Source organism: Heptranchias perlo, chromosome 20 (genome assembly GCF_035084215.1).
Source record: "Heptranchias perlo isolate sHepPer1 chromosome 20, sHepPer1.hap1, whole genome shotgun sequence".
Classification (NCBI taxonomy): Eukaryota; Metazoa; Chordata; class Chondrichthyes; order Hexanchiformes; family Hexanchidae; genus Heptranchias; species Heptranchias perlo.
In genome coordinates this window covers 2,036,812-2,054,810 of record NC_090344.1, presented here as the reverse complement: position 1 = coordinate 2,054,810, position 17,999 = coordinate 2,036,812, and the positions used below count along the sequence as shown (strand labels likewise).

Genomic DNA, 17,999 nt, shown 5'->3' with positions numbered 1-17,999 from the left:
TTAATTATTCGGATAAATATTATTAAAGGCAGTCTCCAAAAATGATGTTACTGAAATTTCCTAAATGTGGGATTTGCTGTGTGAGGATTGTTGTTCAGTTGGTGATGATCTTTAAAATGATCACCGTTTTATATTAAATTAAGCTTTCTATTTCACACATTTATGTATACAGTGTCATTTAATTATCTTTTCTCTCGCTCCTTCCACATGCTCCATACTTATTATACAGATTTATGTTGTGTTGAATGATAAATCGGGAATTCTTTCTCAATCGCCTTCCACCTGCGGTTCTTCTGGAGACAGGGCAGACTCGAGTTGAAATTCGAATCGGACTATTTAAACTGAGCCTGTTAGAAGTAGAGCGCGGTCACTGTTAGAATAGAGAGTATCGGAGTCAGGGGTGTAAGTTAACTCACTGAGTGTAGAACACCAGTCAAAGCTGCACCGACTGCCGACTGATCCCACACAGACATTTCTGTCCCCGATATTTCTGAGTTGAAGCGCTGTCTGACCCCGGTGTGATACAGAGAATTGATTTAAAATATATTGACTTGTTTGTTCAGCATTAGACTGTGGGACAAGGACTATAAATATTTTATAATTAAATGTTCACTAGAGAAGGAACCAATATTGTTTCAATTAGTATTAATAGTTAATATAATTATTATTAAGTACAGTCTCCAAAAATGATGTTACTGAAGATCCTAAATCTCCGGTGGATTTGCAGTATCAGAATTTGTGTTCAGTTAGTGATTCTATTGTTCAATTAATAATTATTAGTATTATTATTAAGTGAACTGTCTCAATTACTGAAAATTCCTAAATCTCCGGGAGCTTTGCTGTGTGAGTATTTTTTTCAGTTAATGATAATATTCAAAATTATGAACTTTTTAAATTAAATTTCTTTTTCATGTGTTTATATGGACAGTGTGATGTAATAATTAATGTTTCTCAAGCTCCTTCCACATGCCCCATACTTTTTACACAGTATCATGTGTTTAATGAGATATCGGGACCTGTTTCTCAATCTCCTTCCACATGTTCTATCCTCTGGTTCTTTTGTGCAACAAATACTAAACTCATTTGTATATATATCTTCGACAGAAAGCGACCGGAGCAATTTTCCCCGGTCTTGTAAATATTCGCTGCATGTTTGGTTATTTTCTATGCGTGGTATCGTTTATTCAGGGATTAGTTAAGACTATAAAGTTATTGTGTTGGAAATTACTGTTTGTGCTGTTGACCACAGAGTCTGGATTGTTTGGTGTGACCTCCCTCTGTCCGGTGTTTTATTGGAGTTTTTTAAACTGTTCTACTCAGACTGAGGCATCTCAACCCAACGCCTTAACAGTTACTTCGCTAATAGTGGATATCTCTCGGCGATAATCTTACATTTCAAGTAAAGTTAAATGTTTCAGTAACAATAATACTACGAATAATTGGTGGATCGCGACGTGTTAACGGTCAAGTTCCATTACTGGAACCAGCTACAATTAATGTTTGAACTTCATTTGCTTCGTAAATCCAACATGAACTCCTTTAATTGTGAAAGCTGTCAAATTGATCCAGAAATATATTAGTATTTAATTATTGTTTTGATTATTGACATACATAATAATCTGTTGTGGGAGGAATACTTTTTATAAACACTCGGTATTGACTGTATTTGGTAATCAATAAATCACCCCTGAAGTTGATTTCAATGAACTGAAAAAGAGCGCGGCTTTGTATCTCATTCAGGAAGTTAAATTCCCGAACCAGAATATCCCCAACTTCTGCCCTTTTATTTCATGTCCTTCCAGATTCTTTTTAATTATATTAATAATTGTATTTAAGAACATAAGAACATAAGAAATTGGAGCAGGAGTAGGCCAATCGGCCCCTCGAGCCTGCTCCGCCATTCAATAAGATCATGGCTGATCTGATCCCAACCACAAATCTAAAGAACACAAGAAGTCGGAGCAGGACCCGGCCACATAGCCCCTGGGCCCTCTCCGCCACCCACAGGGCATTGACCGATCCGAACTCAGCTTCATGTCCAATTTCCTGCCCGCTCCCCATAACCCCTAATTCCCTTTACTTCTAGGAAACTGTCTATTTCTGTTTTAAATTTATCTAATGATGTAGCTTCCACAGCTTCCTGGGGCAGCAAATTCCACAGACCTACCACCCTCTGAGTGAAGAAGTTTCTCCTCATCTCAGTTTTGAAAGAGCAGCCCCTTATTCTAAGATTATGCCCCCTAGTTCTAGTTTCACCCATCTTTGGGAACATCCTTACTGCATCCACCCGATCAAGACCCTTCACAATCTTATATGTTTCAATAAGATCGCCTCTCATTCTTCTGAACTCCAATGAGTAGAGTCCCAATCTACTCAACCTCTCCTCATATGTCCGCCCCCTCATCCCCGGGATTAACCGAGTGAACCTTCTTTGTACTGCCTCGAGAGCAAGTATGTCTTTTCTTAAGTGTGGAGACCAAAACTGTATGCAGTATTCCAGGTGCGGTCTCACCAATACCTTATATAACTGCAGCAATACCTCCTTGTTTTTATATTCTATCCCCCTAGCAATAAAAGCCAACATTCCGTTGGCTTTCTTGATCACCTGCTGCACCTGCATACCAACTTTTTGATTTTCTTGCACTAGGACCCCCAGATCCCTTTGTACTGCAGTACTTTCCAGTCTCTCGCCATTAAGAAAATAACTTGCTCTCTGATTTTTCCTGCCAAAGTGCATAACCTCACATTTTCCAATATTATATTGCATCTGCCAAATCTCCGCCCACTCACCCAGCCTGTCTATATCCCCTTGCAGGTTTTTTATGTCCTCCTCACTCTCTACTTTCCCTCCCATCTTTGTATCATCTGCAAATTTTGATATGTTGCACTCGGTCCCCTCCTCCAAATCGTTAATATAGATTGTAAAGAGTTGGGGACCCAGCACCGACCCCTGTGGAACACCACTGGTTACTGGTTGCCAGTCCGAAAATGAACCATTTATCCCAACTCTCTGCTTCCTGTTTGATAACCAATCCTCCACCCATGCCAGAATATTACCCCCAATCCCGTGATTTTTTATCTTAAGTAATAATCTTTTATGTGGCACCTTGTCGAATGCCTTCTGGAAGTCTAAATACACTACGTCCACTGGTTCCCCTTTATCCACCCTATACGTTATATCCTCGAAGAACTCAAGCAAATTTGTCAGACATGACTTCCCCTTCATAAAGCCATGCTGACTTTGTCCTATTAAATTATGCTTATCTAAATGTTCCGTTACTGTCTCCTTAATAATAGACTCCAAAATTTTACCCACCACAGATGTTAAGCTAACTGGCCTATAATTTCCAGCCTTCTGCCTACTACCCTTTTTAAATAACGGTGTTACATTAGCAGTTTTCCAATCTGCCGGGACCTCTCCTGAGTCCAGGGAATTTTGGAAAACTATCACCAAAGCATCCACAATCCCTACTGCCACTTCCCTCAAGACCCTAGGATGGAAGCCATCAGGTCCAGGGGATTTATCCGCCTTGAGTCCCATTATTTTACTGAGTACCATCTCTTGAGTGATTTTAATCGTATTTAGCTCCTCCCCCCCGAGAGTCCCCTGTTTGTCCAGTGTTGGGATATTCTTAGTGTCCTCTACTGTAAAGACTGAAACAAAATATTTGTTCAGCATTTTTGCCATCTCCATGTTTCCCACCATTAATTTCCCGGTCTCATCCTCTAAGGGCCCTATGTTTGCCTTAGCCACCCTTTTTCTTTTTATATAACTATAGAAACTCTTGCTATCTGTTTTTATATTTTTTGCTAATTTCTTTTCATAATCTAACTTCCCTTTCTTAATCAATCCTTTAGTTACTTTTTGCTGTCTTTTGAAGAATTCCCAATCTTCTATCTTCCCACTAAGTTTGGCTACCTTATATGTCCTTGTTTTTAGTCGGATACTATCCTTGATTTCTTCACTTAGCCACGGGTGGCTGTCATTTCTTTTACACCCTTTTTTCCTCAGTGGAATATATTTATTTTGAAAGTTGTAAAATAACTCCCTAAATGAACACCACTGCTCATGTACCGTCTTACCCTTTAATCTATTTTCCCAGTCCACTTTAATCAATTCCGCTCTCATACCATCATAGTCTCCTTTATTCAAGCTCAGTACGCTTGTTTGAGAATCAACCTTCTCACCCTCTAATTGGATATGGAATTCAACCATGTTGTGGTCGCTCGTTCCAAGTGGATCCTTAACTAGGACATTATTAATTAATCCTGACTCATTACACAGGACCAGGTCCAAGGTTGCCTGCCCCCTTGTAGGATCAGTTACATACTGCTCAAGAAATCCATCCCTGATGCACTCAATGAACTCGTCCTCAAGGCTGCTCTGCCCAATTTGATTTGTCCAGTTAATATGATAATTAAAATCCCCCATAATTATGGCTGTTCCCTTATTACATGCCCTGACTATCTCCTGATTAATACTTCTTCCAGCAGAGTTGCAACTATTAGGAGGCCTATATACTACGCCCACTAATGTTTTTTTTCCCTTATTATTCCTTATCTCCACCCAAACTGTTTCATTATCTTGATGCTTTGTCCCAATATCATTTCTCTGTATTACAGTGATTCCTTCCTTTATTAACATAGCCACCCCACCTCCCCTTCCTTCCTGCCTGTCCTTCCTGATTGTTAAATAACCTGGCATATTTAATTCCAAGTCGTTGTCACCCTGCAGCCATGTTTCTGTAATGGCCACAAGATCATACCCATACGTAGTTATTTGTGCCGTTAACTCGTCCATTTTATTACGAATGCTACGTGCATTCAGATAAAGAACTTTCAAATCTGTTTTGTGACGCTTAGTTCCTGCTTTTTCCTTTTTTAACACTTTACCTATTACTCCATACCTTCTGTCCCTTCCTGTTACGCTTTCCTCTCTCTCCCTGCTCAGGTTCCCAACCCCCTGCCACTTTAGTTTAAACCCTCACTGTTTGTTGTGATACAAGAGCACACTGACTGAAATAAAACGTTTACAATTAACTCAACAATTTCGCACCAAGCACGACATTAGTGGGGTTTTGTGCGACCATTGAAATTTGAGTCATTGGGGAACCGGCAGCCAATGCAGGTCAGTGAGGGCAGGGGTGAATAGTGAGCGGGACTTGGTGCGAGATAGGATACCAGCAGCAGAGTTTTGGATCAGCTGAAGTTGACAGAGAGTGGAGAATGTCAGGCCGATCAGGAGAGCGTTGGGATAGTGGATATACTCTCTGTCTAGATCAATGATTTGGACATGGGTTCACAGAGAATTAGATTCAACATTTGTTTAAAATAGCAAATGAGAGCGGATTGGAAATTGTGAGGAAGGATACAGGAGATATTGGAGGAATCAGCAGGTTAAGAGAGTTGTGTAGATGAATGGGAAATAATACCGTCTGAGAAAAGGAAAAGACTGAACATTTATCCGATGTCTCTTAGATCATAGGATCACAGTAGGTACCGCACAGGAGGAGGCCATTCGGCCCATCAACCAATGGACGGATTTGGGAGTCTCGGTTGTCCTCCAATTCTTGCCTCTTGTGCATCCCCTGATTTTAATCACTCCACCATTGGCAGCCGTCCCGTCAGTTACCTAGACCTTAACCTCTGGAATTCCCTCCCTAAACCTCTCCACCTCTCTCTTCTCCTTTAAGGCGCTCCTTAAAACCTACCTCGTTGACCAAGCTTTTGGTCACCTGTCCGAAGATCTCCTTATGTCGCTCGGTGTCAGATTTTGTTTGATTACACTCCCGTGAAGCGCCTTGGGACGTTTTACTGTGTTAAAGGTGCTATATAAATGCAAGTTGTTGTTGTAGATTGTTTTTATTGCTTTAGGGTGGGGGCATAATTGCCCGGGGTGGAATTTATTGTCCATCTGTCCTGAGAAGGTGGTGACGGGCGTTCTTCTTGAACCCTCCTGTCCATTTGGTAATGGTGTTCTGAGGTCATTTATTGTCCATCTGCCCTGAGAAGGTGGTGACGGCCGTTCTTTTTGAACCCTCCAGTTCCTGTGGTGATGGTGTTCTGGGGTCATTTGCAGTCCATCCCTAGCTGTCCTGTGAAGGTGGTGCTGGGAATTCTTCTTCAATCACTGTAACATAAGAATTATTCAGATGGTGATCGTTTTTAAGAGAATAACTAACAACAACAGCTTGCATTTATAGAGCATCTTTAATGTAGTAAAACGTCGCAAGGTGCTTCACAGGAGCATTATCAAACACAATTTCACACTGAGCCAGATAAGGACCTCGTAGGACAGATGACCAAAAGCTTGTTCAAAGAGGTGGGTTTTAAGGAGCGTTTTAAAGGAGGAGAAAGATTTAGAGAGATGGACAGGTTTAGGGAGGGAATTCCAGAGCTTAATATCTAGGTAACTGAAGGCACGGCCTTCAAAGGTGGAACGATTAAAATCGGGGGTGCGCAAGAGACAAGAGTTGGAGGAGCGCATCGATCTCTGAGGGTTGTCGGGCTGGAGGAGATTAAAGAGATAGGGAGGGGCGAAGCCATGGAGGGATTTGAAAACAAGGATGAGAATTTTAAAACTGAGGCATTCTTTGATCAGCAGCTCATGTCGGTCGACGAGCACAGGGGTGATCGGAGAAGGTGACTTGGTGTGAGTTAGGTGCGGGCAGCAGAGGTTTGGATGCGCTCAATTTTATGGAGGGTGGAAGATGGGAAGCCGGTCAGGAGAGCATTGGAATAGTCCAGTCTGGCGGTAACAACGGCATGGACAAAGGTTTTAGTAGCGGATCAGTTGAGGCAGGGGTGGAAATAGTGAAAGATTATTCCCACTAGTCTGTCAATGGGTAAGGAAAGGAGAATTTGCTGGGCACTGACTATTATCAGGGGAGAGTTGGGAAGGACTGTGAGGCACTACTGGGGTCGAAATAAGTCACGCACAGTCTACACTACAGAACCGGGTACAGAAAGACACCTGTGAGATTATGTTTGAGAAGCTGGCTATCATTCAAGAATTCTCGGCAAGCACAGCTGAGGACAGGAATCGGTGTTACACTGTCATAAGAACATAAGAAATAGTAGTAGGAGACGCTCATACCGCCCCTCGAGCCTTCTCCACCATTCAGTAAGATCATGGCTGATCTACTACCTCAACCCTGGCGAGTTGCTGCAGTGTGTACCATCCACAGGATGCACTGCAGCAACTCGCCAAGGCTTCTTCGACAGCACCTCCCAAACCCGCGACCTCTACCACCTAGAAGGACAAGGGAGCAAGCACAGGGGAATAACACCACCTGCACGTTCCCCCCACCCCAAGTCACACACCATCTGGACTTGGAAATATATCGCCGTTCCTTCATTGTCGCTTGGTCAAAATCCTGGAACTCCCTTCCTAACAGCACTGTGGGAGAACCGTCACCACACGAACTGCAGCGGTTCAAGAAGACGGCTTACCACCACCTTCTCGAGGGTAATTAGGGATGGGCAGTAAATGCTGGCCTTGCCAGCGACGTCCACATCCCATGAATGAATTAAAAAAACTGCACTTGCCCGCACCTAACCCTTGATTCCCTTAATGCCGTAGTATCCATCGATCTCTATCTTGAATGTACTCAATGACTGAGCATTCACAGCCCTCTGGGGTAGAGAATTCCAAAGATTCACAACCCTCCGAGTGAAGATTTTTTTCCTCATCTCTCTCCTAAATGGATGACCCCTTATCTTGAGACTGTAATACATAACCTCGAGAATAGAAAGTGACCTGGAAATCTGTGCAACACAATATCATCAGGGAGATGGGATCAGGTCAACACAATGTCTATAATATATGACCTAGAGAATAGAAAGAGACCGGGAATTCTGGAGGGTACATTACCATCAGGGGGGTTGGGAGCAGGTCAACACAATATCTATAATATATGACCTAGAAAATAGTAAGAGACCGGGAATACTGGAGGGCAGAATATCATCGGGGATTGGGAGCAGGTCAATATACTGGCTGCATTTTAAAGAGCAGTAAAGCTTAACCAGTAAACGAGAGGACCATTAACCGGTCATCATTAATTGGTAAAATGATGTCACAAATCGGAGAGGGCAGGTTACAAGAGAACCCATAGAGCAGGAAATTATCGAGGAACAGCCCGCACGGAGTTAGGAGGCGAGATCCCACCTGATCAACTCTTCTTTTAAAATTGTGTTTTGTTTGAGGAAGTTTGGAATTTAATGAGTAAGGCACCGAAATTCATCACACAATAAAATAATCTTTAATTAAAGGTATATCTCGGTTCCTTCATGGACTTTGGATCGAAATTATGAAATTCGCGACTTAACTTCACTGTAAGAGGGCCATCACTGTGAGCACTGCAGCTGGTGAAAGAGCGGGCCCATCTCCGCCATCTTCTCAGGGCATATACACACGTGTCATGAATGTTCAGAGCACCGTTACCACAAGGAGCAGACCCATCACCAGCGCCTTCTCAGGGCATCTACACACGGGTAATAAATGGTCAGAGTACTGTCAAAAAGGCTAATGGAATGCTGGCCCTTATATCTCGAGGGTTAGAATACATGGGGGTAGAATTTATGCTACCGCTGTATAAATCCCTGGTTAGACCACACCTTGATTACTGTGTTCAGTTTTGGGCACTGCACCTTCGGAAGCATATATTGGCATTGGAAGGAGCGCAGTGTGGATTTACCGGAATGATACCTGGACTCTAAGGGTTAAATTACCAGGAGAAATTACACAAACGAGGGTTGTATTCCCTAGAATTCATAAGATTAAGGTGTGATTTAATGGAAGTTTTCAAGCTATTAAGGTGAACTGATAGGGTCGATAGAGAGAAACTATTTCCACTAGTTGGGGATTCTAGGACGAGGGGACATAGACTAAAAATTAGAGCCAAGACTTTCAGGAGAGAAGTGGGAAACACTTCCAGACGCAAAGGGAGGTAAAAGTTTGGAACTCTCTTCCGCAAACGGCAGTTGATGCTCGCTCAATTGTTAATTTCAAATCTGAGTTTGATAGATTTTTGTTGACCAAAGGTAGTAAGGGGTACGAGGCTAAAGCGGGTATAAGGAGTTCGGTCACAGATAGCCATGATCTAATTGAATGGCGGAACAGGATCGAGGGGCTAAATGGCCTACTCCTGTTCCTATATTTCTGTCATCATTTGTCAACACAAGGAGCGAGTTCATCATCACCACCTTCTCAGAGCACCGTAACCAAAAGGAGCGGACCCATCACCACCGCCTTCTCAGAATATTTACAAACGGCTAATAATTGGTCAGAGCACCGTCAGCACAAGGAGCGGGCACATAACCACCACCTTCTCAGGACACCTACACACGGGTAATAAATGGGGCAGATCCAGCATTGTGCACATCCTGAGAACAATGTAAGATCTTGGTACATATAACGATGAGTGGAATTATTCTCCACGTGTTACGCATCGACCAGAGCGATTATTGTACTGTGTTAAATAACGCATAATATTTCTGACCCTATCCCCTCCCGCTTACGATAATTCGAGTTGAAATCGGTGACCAATGAGAGATACCTGAAATAATCAAAGTGTCCACAAGTGGATTACTCAAGGCAGATTTTTTTTAGCAAGTTTAATGGATGCTTCAGGAGATATCACTAATTGTACAGGCTATATAGACAATGAAAGTGAAGTACATCCAGTGTATGTGGATTTCAAGAAGGAATGTAAAATAGGCGTATGGTACAGGAGGAGACGAAGTAGAATGGTTAGAACATTGGGTGTCAGACACGAAACAAACGAGTCGGGTTAATGGGTCTTGTTCAGTTTGAAGGTGGGTCAGAAATATTGTTCCCAGTTGTCAGTGCTGGGGTTATATATATATATGTATGTATGTATGTAGCAAGTCTTTGTGTATGAATCTGTCTTTGTGTGTATCTTCGTGTATTGTCTGTGTGAGTGTATATGTGTGTGGTTATATGTGTGTGTCTGTGTGTATGTCTGTGTTTCTTTGTGTATTTGTGTGTGTATGCGCGTGTGTGTACTAATTTTCTGCATAAATTGTAGGCACGTTGCAAATGTTGTAATGTTTCAGAGACTGTGTTTCCGGTTTTATAATGAATGAAGAACAGATGAAATCACAGACCCCGGTATCATTTCTTACACAAAGTGACGGGAATTTTTACTCAAAGTTTGTTGTATTTTAACTTTTCTTTCTGATATTTCCATTCATTTCTTGACCAAGCGAACTCTAATTCTCGATGTCTCATTTCAGGCAGACCTGGGAACAGTCAGGCTGACCGGTCAGGTAATCGCCCTTTATTTCAGATTCTCTGTTGAGGCAAATAGAATCGATGCATTGTAAGGGGAAGCTCGATAAGCCGATGAGAGACGAAGGAATAGAAGGATATGTTGATAGGGTGCGATGAAGTCGGGAGGGAGGAGGCTCGTGTGGAACGTGAACACCTGTGCAGTAGTTTCAATGCAACTCGATGTAACCAAGGCCATGGCGATCACATGACCACCCAGCCCCGCCTCTTTCTCCATTGGCTCAGGAGGCAAAAATTCTTCCTATCTTGACTGGAGCTGGGCTCTCATTACGCTTGGCCAATCAGTTCTGAGCATGAAGGACAGCTGACCATTGAAGCCACGCCCTTCTGCCGACATCTTCAGTCTGAAATACATTCTCAGCCTATCGCCCATCCGCCCCGTGGGAGCCGATCTGCGGCTGGGAATCTCCCGGTGACGGGGATTTAATACATTGTAACCGCTTCGTGCTTACAGACTGGAGGACTGGAGAATGGGGACAGTCCGAGCGCTGGGAGACTGGGGGTTTAATACACTGTAACCGCTTGATGTTATTTCTGATATATTACAGACTGTGGGGCTGGTGAATGGGGACAGTCCGTGCACTGGGAGACTGGGGGTTCAATACACTGTAACCGCTTGATGTTATTTCTGATATTTTACAGAGACTGTGAAGCTGAGGCTGGTGAACGGAGGTAGTCCGTGCGCTGGGAGAGTGGAGATTCACTACAAAGGATGGTGGGGGACTGTGTATGATCATTACTGGGACCTCCGGGACGCCGCTGTCGTGTGTCGGGAGCTGGGCTGCGGGGCCGCGCTGTCCGCACCGGGCGGGGCTCACTTTGGGGAAGGGTCCGGACCCATTGTGACGTGGGGTGTTCAGTGCGGCGGGACCGAGGCCGCTCTGCGGGACTGTGATTCATATCCATGGCGTCACTATTCCTACTCACACTCCAGTGATGCCGGTGTCATCTGCTCAGGTAAAAATCTTCCTTCTGTCTCTCATCTCCCGCCGGGTCTGACTGTTTCCGGGAAAAGCGAGAGTAAAATAATCCGGGACTGTCCGTACCCGGAAAGTGAGATGATAATTCCAGTATTCTCAGATTATTATTAATGTTGTATTGTTAATATTAGGATCACTGTTTGTGTTATAATATCCCTATTATTATATTTATTAAACATCCCCCACTGGGAGCAGTAAATACCTGATACTCGGCAAATTTACACAGCAGACAGAACAAGTTCCCACTGAGATTTGACCCAGAGCCGCGGTGAATGATCCGAACAGCTGGAAATGTCCCAAACTCAATCCAACTCTCCATTCTGAACCCACCAACCGCTACCGGGCATGCGCCGTGAGCACGGCTGTGCCCCTGCATTCATCGTATGTTGTGAGATCTGAGATTTTACACAGACTCTGAAGCTGAGACTGGGGAGGGAGGTTTCTCCGTCTCGGGGGGAACCTGGACATTGGGTCCGCGATTACTGTGAGCAGCACTGGAGGAAACTGCACAGTGAGATCCCACATCTGCCTGCACGCCTTCAATCATTTTAAGCTTTGAACGAATATCGAGAAGGCAAAAAGGACAGAGTCTCTCACGAGTTAAAAAGAGCATTAAACTATTCCACTAGATTAACGCAACTATTGGAAGTAGAGCAAAAAGTTCTCCTGGAATCCTGGCCCATAGTTCTCGCCTGATCACCATCAAAACATATTAAGCGACAATTTTACAATTTGCTAATTGTGGGATCTTGCTTTGCACAAAGTGGCTGTCCCCTTTGCCAATTAACAACAGTGGCTGTAGTTTAAAGGTAATTGAGGCGATGAGAAGGGCTTTGGGTGTCTTTAGACCGTGCCAAGGGCTACCGCCGGGTCAATGCTTTCTGTCTTTAGATCCATTCTGCAGATTCAATCCACGTGATATCAAGAAATGGCTGAGTGCACGGGACACAGAAAAGGTTACAGGTCCTGACAACATCCCGGCTGTAGCGCTGAAGACCTGTGCTCCAGGGCTAGTTTTGCCTCCAGCCAAGTTGTACCAGTACAGCTACAACACTGGCATCAACCCGACGAAGTGGAAAATTCCCCAGGTCTGTCCTGTCCACGAGAAACAGGACAAATCCAACCTGGCCAATTCCCGTCCCATCAGCTTATTCTCAATCATCAGCAAAGTGACTTAAGAAGCTATCAAGCGGCACTTACTCACCAACAACGTGCTCACTGCAGCTCAGTTTGGGTTCCGCCAGTACCACTCGGATCCAGACCTCATTACAAACAAGGGACAAAGAGCTGAATTCCAGAGGTGAGGTTAGTGACTGTCCTGGCCATGGAGGCAGCATTTGACCGAGTGATGGACCAAAGAGCCCTGGTAAAACTCAAGTCAATAAGGATTAAAGGGAAAACTGTCCAGTTGCTGGATTCATATCTTGTACAAAGAAAGATGGTTGTGGTTGTTGGAGGCCAATCAGCTCAGCCCAGAACACTGCTGCGGCAGTTCCTCAGGGCAGTTTCCTAGGCCCAACCATCTTCAGTTGCTTCATCAATGACCTTCCCTCCATCATAAGGTCAGAAATGGGGCTGTTCCCTGATGATTGCACAGCGTTCAGATCCATTCGCAACCCCTCAGATAATGAAACAGTCCCTGTCCCCATGCATGAAGACATGGGCAACATTCAGGCTTGGGCTGATAAATTATAAGTAACGTTCATGTCAAACAAGTGCCAGGCAATGACCATCTCCAACAAGAAAGAGACTAACCATGTCCCCCTTACATCCAATGGCATTATCTTCGCCGAATCACTGACCATCACCATCCTGGGCGTCACCAATGACCACAAACTTAACTGAAAGCCACAAAAATGCTGTGGCTACGAGAGTAGGTCAGAAGCTGATATTCTGTGGCAAGTGTTCACCTCCTGACTCCCCAAAGTTTCTCCACCACTTACAAGGCAAAAGTCAGGAGTGTAATGGAATACTTTACACTTGTCTGGATGGGTGCAGCTGCAACAACAATCAAGAAGCTTTACGTTATGCAGGACAAAGCAGTCCACTTGATCGGCAGCCCATCCACCACCTTTAACATCCAGTTCCTCCACCACTGGCGCACCGAGACTGCAGTCTGTACCATCTACATGATGCACTTCAGCAACTGGCTGAGGTTTCTCCGGCAGCACCTCCCAAACTCGAGACCTCCATCACCTAGAAGGACAAAAGCAGCAGGTGAATGGGAACACCACCACCTCAAAGTTCCTTCATGTCGCTGAGTCAAAACACTGGACTTCCCCACCTAACAGCCTCCCCAAAGCCTCTCCACCACCAAGAAGTTCGGAGTATGAAGCAATCCTCTCCACTTGCCTGGATACGTGCAGCTCACACAACCCCCATGAAGCTCGACACCATCAAGGACAAAACAGTCTGCTTGATCAGCAGCCAATCCAGTACCTTAAACATTCACTAGCTCCACCAGTGGTGCAACGGGATTGCAGTGTGTAGTAACTAAAGGATGCACTGCAGCAACTCACCAAAGCTTCTTCGACAGCTCCTCTCAAACCCATGACCTGCTCCACCTAGAACGCCAAGGGCGGCAGGTGCATGGAAACACCGTCACCTCCAAATTCCCCTCCGAGTCACACACTATCGTGACTTGGAAATATATCGCTGTTCCTTCATCGTCCCTCAGTCAAAACCCTGGAACCCCCGACCGAACAAAACTGAGAGATACCTTCACCACATGGACTGCCGCGGTTCAAGAAGTGGCTCACTACCACTTCCTAAAGGGCAGCTATGGGTGGGCAATAAATGCTGTCATTCTATAGAGGCCCACATGCAGAGATTGATAAAAACATCCAAAAAAAAGAGGGAATGTTCACGGATAGGAACTGCGATTAAGGGAAGGCCCTGAACATTGATTGTAGCGGTCATCAAACGGAGCGGTCTGGGTCCCTGTCATCAAAGGGAGCGGTCTGGGTACCGGTCATCAAAGGGAGCGGTCTGGGTCCCAGTCATCAAAGGGAGCGGTCTGGGTCCCGGTTATCAAAGGGAGCGGTCTGGGTCCCGGTCATCAAAGGGAGCGGTCTGGGTCCCGGTCATCAAAGGGAGCGGTCTGGGTTCCGGCCATCAAGGGGAGCGAACTAGGACTCGGTCATCAAGGGGAGGGATCTGGGTCTCGGTAATCAAAGGGAGCGGTCTGGGTCCCGGTCATCAAAGGGAGCGGTCTGGGTCCCGGTCATCAAACGGAGCGGTCTGGGTCCCTGTCATCAAAGGGAGCGGTCTGGGTACCGGTCATCAAAGGGAGCGGCCTGGGTCCCAGTCATCAAAGGGAGCGGTCTGGGTCCCGGTTATCAAAGGGAGCGGTCTGGGTCCCGGTCATCAAAGGGAGCGGTCTGGGTCCCGGTCATCAAAGGGAGCGGTCTGGGTTCCGGCCAACAAGGGGAGCGATCTAGGTCTCGGTCATAAAGGGGAGGGATCTGGGTCTCGGTAATCAAAGGGAGCGGTCTGGGTCCCGGTCATCAAAGGGACCGGTCTGTGTCCCGGTCATCAGAGGGAGCGGTCTGGGTCCCGGCCATCAAGTGGAGCGGTTTGGGTCCCGGTCATCAAGGGGAGCGGTCTGGGTCCCGGTCATAGAAACATATAAACGTAGAAAATAGGCGCAAGAGTAGGCCATTCCGCCCTTCGGGCCTGCTCCGCCATTCAAAATGATCATGGCTGATCGTTTAACACAGTACCCTGTTCCCGCTTTTTCCCCACATCCCTTGATCCCTTTAGCGTTAAGAAATATACCTATCTCCTTCTTGAATACATCTAATGATTGGCCTCCACTGCCTTCTGTGGTGGAGAATTCCACAGGTTCACCACCCTCTGAGTGAAGAAATTTCTCCTCATCTCGGTTCTAAATGACATACTCCGTATGCTGAGACTGTGACCCCTGATCCCCAGCCATCGGGCACATCCTCCCTTCATCTCGTCTGTCTAGTCCTGTTAGAATATTATCTGTTTCGATGACATCACCTCTCCTTCTTCTAAACTCTCGTGAATAAAGGCCGAGTCAATCCAATCTCTCCTAATACGTCAGTCCTGCCATCCCAGGAATCAGCCTGGTAAACCTTCATTGCACTCCCTCCATGGCAAGGACATCCTTCCTCAGATAAGGAGACCAAAACTGCGCACAATACTCCAGATGTGGTCTCACCAAGGACCTGTATAACTGCAGTAAGACATCCCTGCTCCTGTACTCAAAACCTATTGCAATGAAGGCCAACATGCCATTCGCCTTCCTAACTGCTTGCTGCACCTGAATGCTCGCTTTCAGCGACTGGTGTCCAAGGACACCCAAGTCTCGTTGCACCTCCCCTTTTCCCAATCTATCACCATTCAGATAATAATCTGCCTTTCTGATTTTACAACCAAAGTTGTTAAACTCACATTTATCCACGTTATACTACATCTGCCATGTTCTTGCCCACTCACCCAACTCGTCTAAATTACATTGGAGCCTCTTTGCATTCTCCTCATCGCTCACATTCCACTCCAGCTTTGTGTCGTCTGCAAACTTGGAAATGTTACATTGAGTTCCCTCATCCAAATTATTGATATATATTGTGACTAGCTGGGGCCCAAGCACTGATCCCTGCAGTACCCCACTAGTCACTGCCTGCCACCCGGAAAAAGTTCCGTTTATTCCTCCACTCTGTTTTCTGTCTGTCAACCAATTCGCAATCCATGCAAGTATATTCCCCCCAATCCCATGTGCTTTAATTTTGCACACTAACCTCTTGTGTGGGACCTTATCAAAAGCCTTCTGAAAATCCAAATACACCACATCCACTGGTTCTCCCCTATCTATTCTACCAGTTAAATCTTCAAAAAACTCCAGTAGATTTGTTAAGCATTATTTCTCTTTCATAAACCCATGCTGACTTTGCCCAATCCCGTTAATATCCTCCAAGTGTCCTGTTATCACATCTTTTATAATGGACTCTACCATTTTCCCCACTATTGATGTTCGAATAACTGGTCTGTAATTCTCTATTTTGCTCTCCCTCCTTTTTTAAATGGTGGGGTTACATTTGCCACTCTCCAATCTGTAGAAACTATTCCAGAGTCTATAGAATTTTGAAAGATGATCACCAATACGTCCATTATTTCCAGCGCCACTTCCTTTAGTCCTCTGGGATGTAGATGATCAGGCCCTCGGGATTTCTCAGCCTTTTAGCCCCATTAATTTCCCTAGTACTATTTTCTTTACTAATACTGGTTTCCTTCCGTTCCTCCCTCTCACTAGACCCTTGGTTCCCTCACATTTCTGGCAGGTTATTTGTGTCTTCCTTTGTGAAGACAGAACCAAAGTATGTGTTTAATTGTTCTACCATTTCTTTGTTCCCCATTATAATTTCCCCGATTTCTGACTGTAAAGTCATCAAAGGGAGCGTTCTGGGTTACGGTCATCAAGGGGAGCGGTCTGGGTCCCGGTCATCAAAGCGAGCGGTCTGGGTCCCGGTCATCAAAGGGAGCGTTCTGGGTCCCGGTCATCAATGGGAGCGGTCTGGGTCCCGGTCGTCAAATGGAGCGGTCTGGGTCCCAGTCATCAAAGGGAGCAGTCTGAGTCCCGGTCATCAAAGGGAGCGGTCTGGGTTCCGTTTATCAAAGGGAGCAGAAGGTGAGGGAAGGGGATGGAGCAATCAATATAAAGGTTATACTGAGCAACCAGTATAAACCGGAGACATTATGTAAATGGGAGGATCATCTGTGGATGGAATTTAATAGGGACACGTGGAAAGTGCTGCGCATGGGAAGGGAAAGTGGGCGATAGGCGGACTGCGGGAATGGGATGGGACTAGCCAGAGTGACGGGGAGAAATATCAAGTGGGTTTCGTGGCCTTGAACCTCAACATGTTCATTCACCGAAAAACAATAATCAGCGAAACAAAGCGGATGCTGGACTTTGTCACTGAAACGGTACAGGACAAGTCACGGAGATCAGAGTTATACTGAACAGAACTCTGTCCAGATATCGCCTTCTGCACGGTATATCGTTCCGGTCGCAAGGTGCAAGAGGTCAGAGTTAAACTGAACAGTGATCTGTCAAGGCCTTGCCTTGTGCACGGTGTATAGTTCCGGTCTCCAGGTACAGTAGGTCAGTTAAACTTAACAGAGCTGTGTCCAGATATCGTCTTGTGCACGCACGGTGTATCGTTCCGGTCACAAGGTGCAAGAGGTCGGAGTTAAACTGAACAGTGATCTGTCCAGATATCGTCGTGTGCATTGTTTATAGTTCTGGTCACCAATTACAATTGGTCAGAATTAAACTAAACAGAGCCCTGTCAAGGCCCCGCCTTGTGCATTGTGCATAGTTCCGGTCTCCAGGTGCAGGGGGAAAATCAAACCCCGGAAGAGGTTTGTAGGAAAGCCTGGAGACTGATGTCTACGGGTAGATGTGGTAAATTGTGGGCCTTGTAGCGGGAACTGCGGTGATTCAGAAGTGAGCTGCTGGAGGTATTAAACGTAGAGGACAGGTGAATCTGGGAAACGACATTTAATTAAATCTTTACAGTGGAACAAAGTGAGAAATGCTGAAGGGAGAGACAGACAAACTTAGGACTGGTGTCGGGATATTTTTCTCACAAAGAGCGGTGGAGGGTTGGATTGGACTCTGGTTGAGGAAATTAGAAACATTGAAGAAACTGCTGTGAAAAGCCTTCTTTATGGTATTT

The 17,999-nt window shown here is 45.3% G+C and overlaps 1 protein-coding gene across 1 annotated transcript in view; it reads left to right on the top strand.

The window, feature by feature from the left end:
- Positions 1–17,999, top strand: part of LOC137335557 (deleted in malignant brain tumors 1 protein-like) — a 46,379-nt gene that overhangs the window by 4,175 nt on the left and 24,205 nt on the right. Inside the window, exons 2-3 of the mRNA XM_068000872.1 lie at positions 10,258–10,290; positions 10,955–11,269. Coding sequence (XP_067856973.1) covers positions 10,258–10,290; positions 10,955–11,269 — 348 coding nt within the window. The remainder of the gene's footprint in view (positions 1–10,257; positions 10,291–10,954; positions 11,270–17,999) is intronic.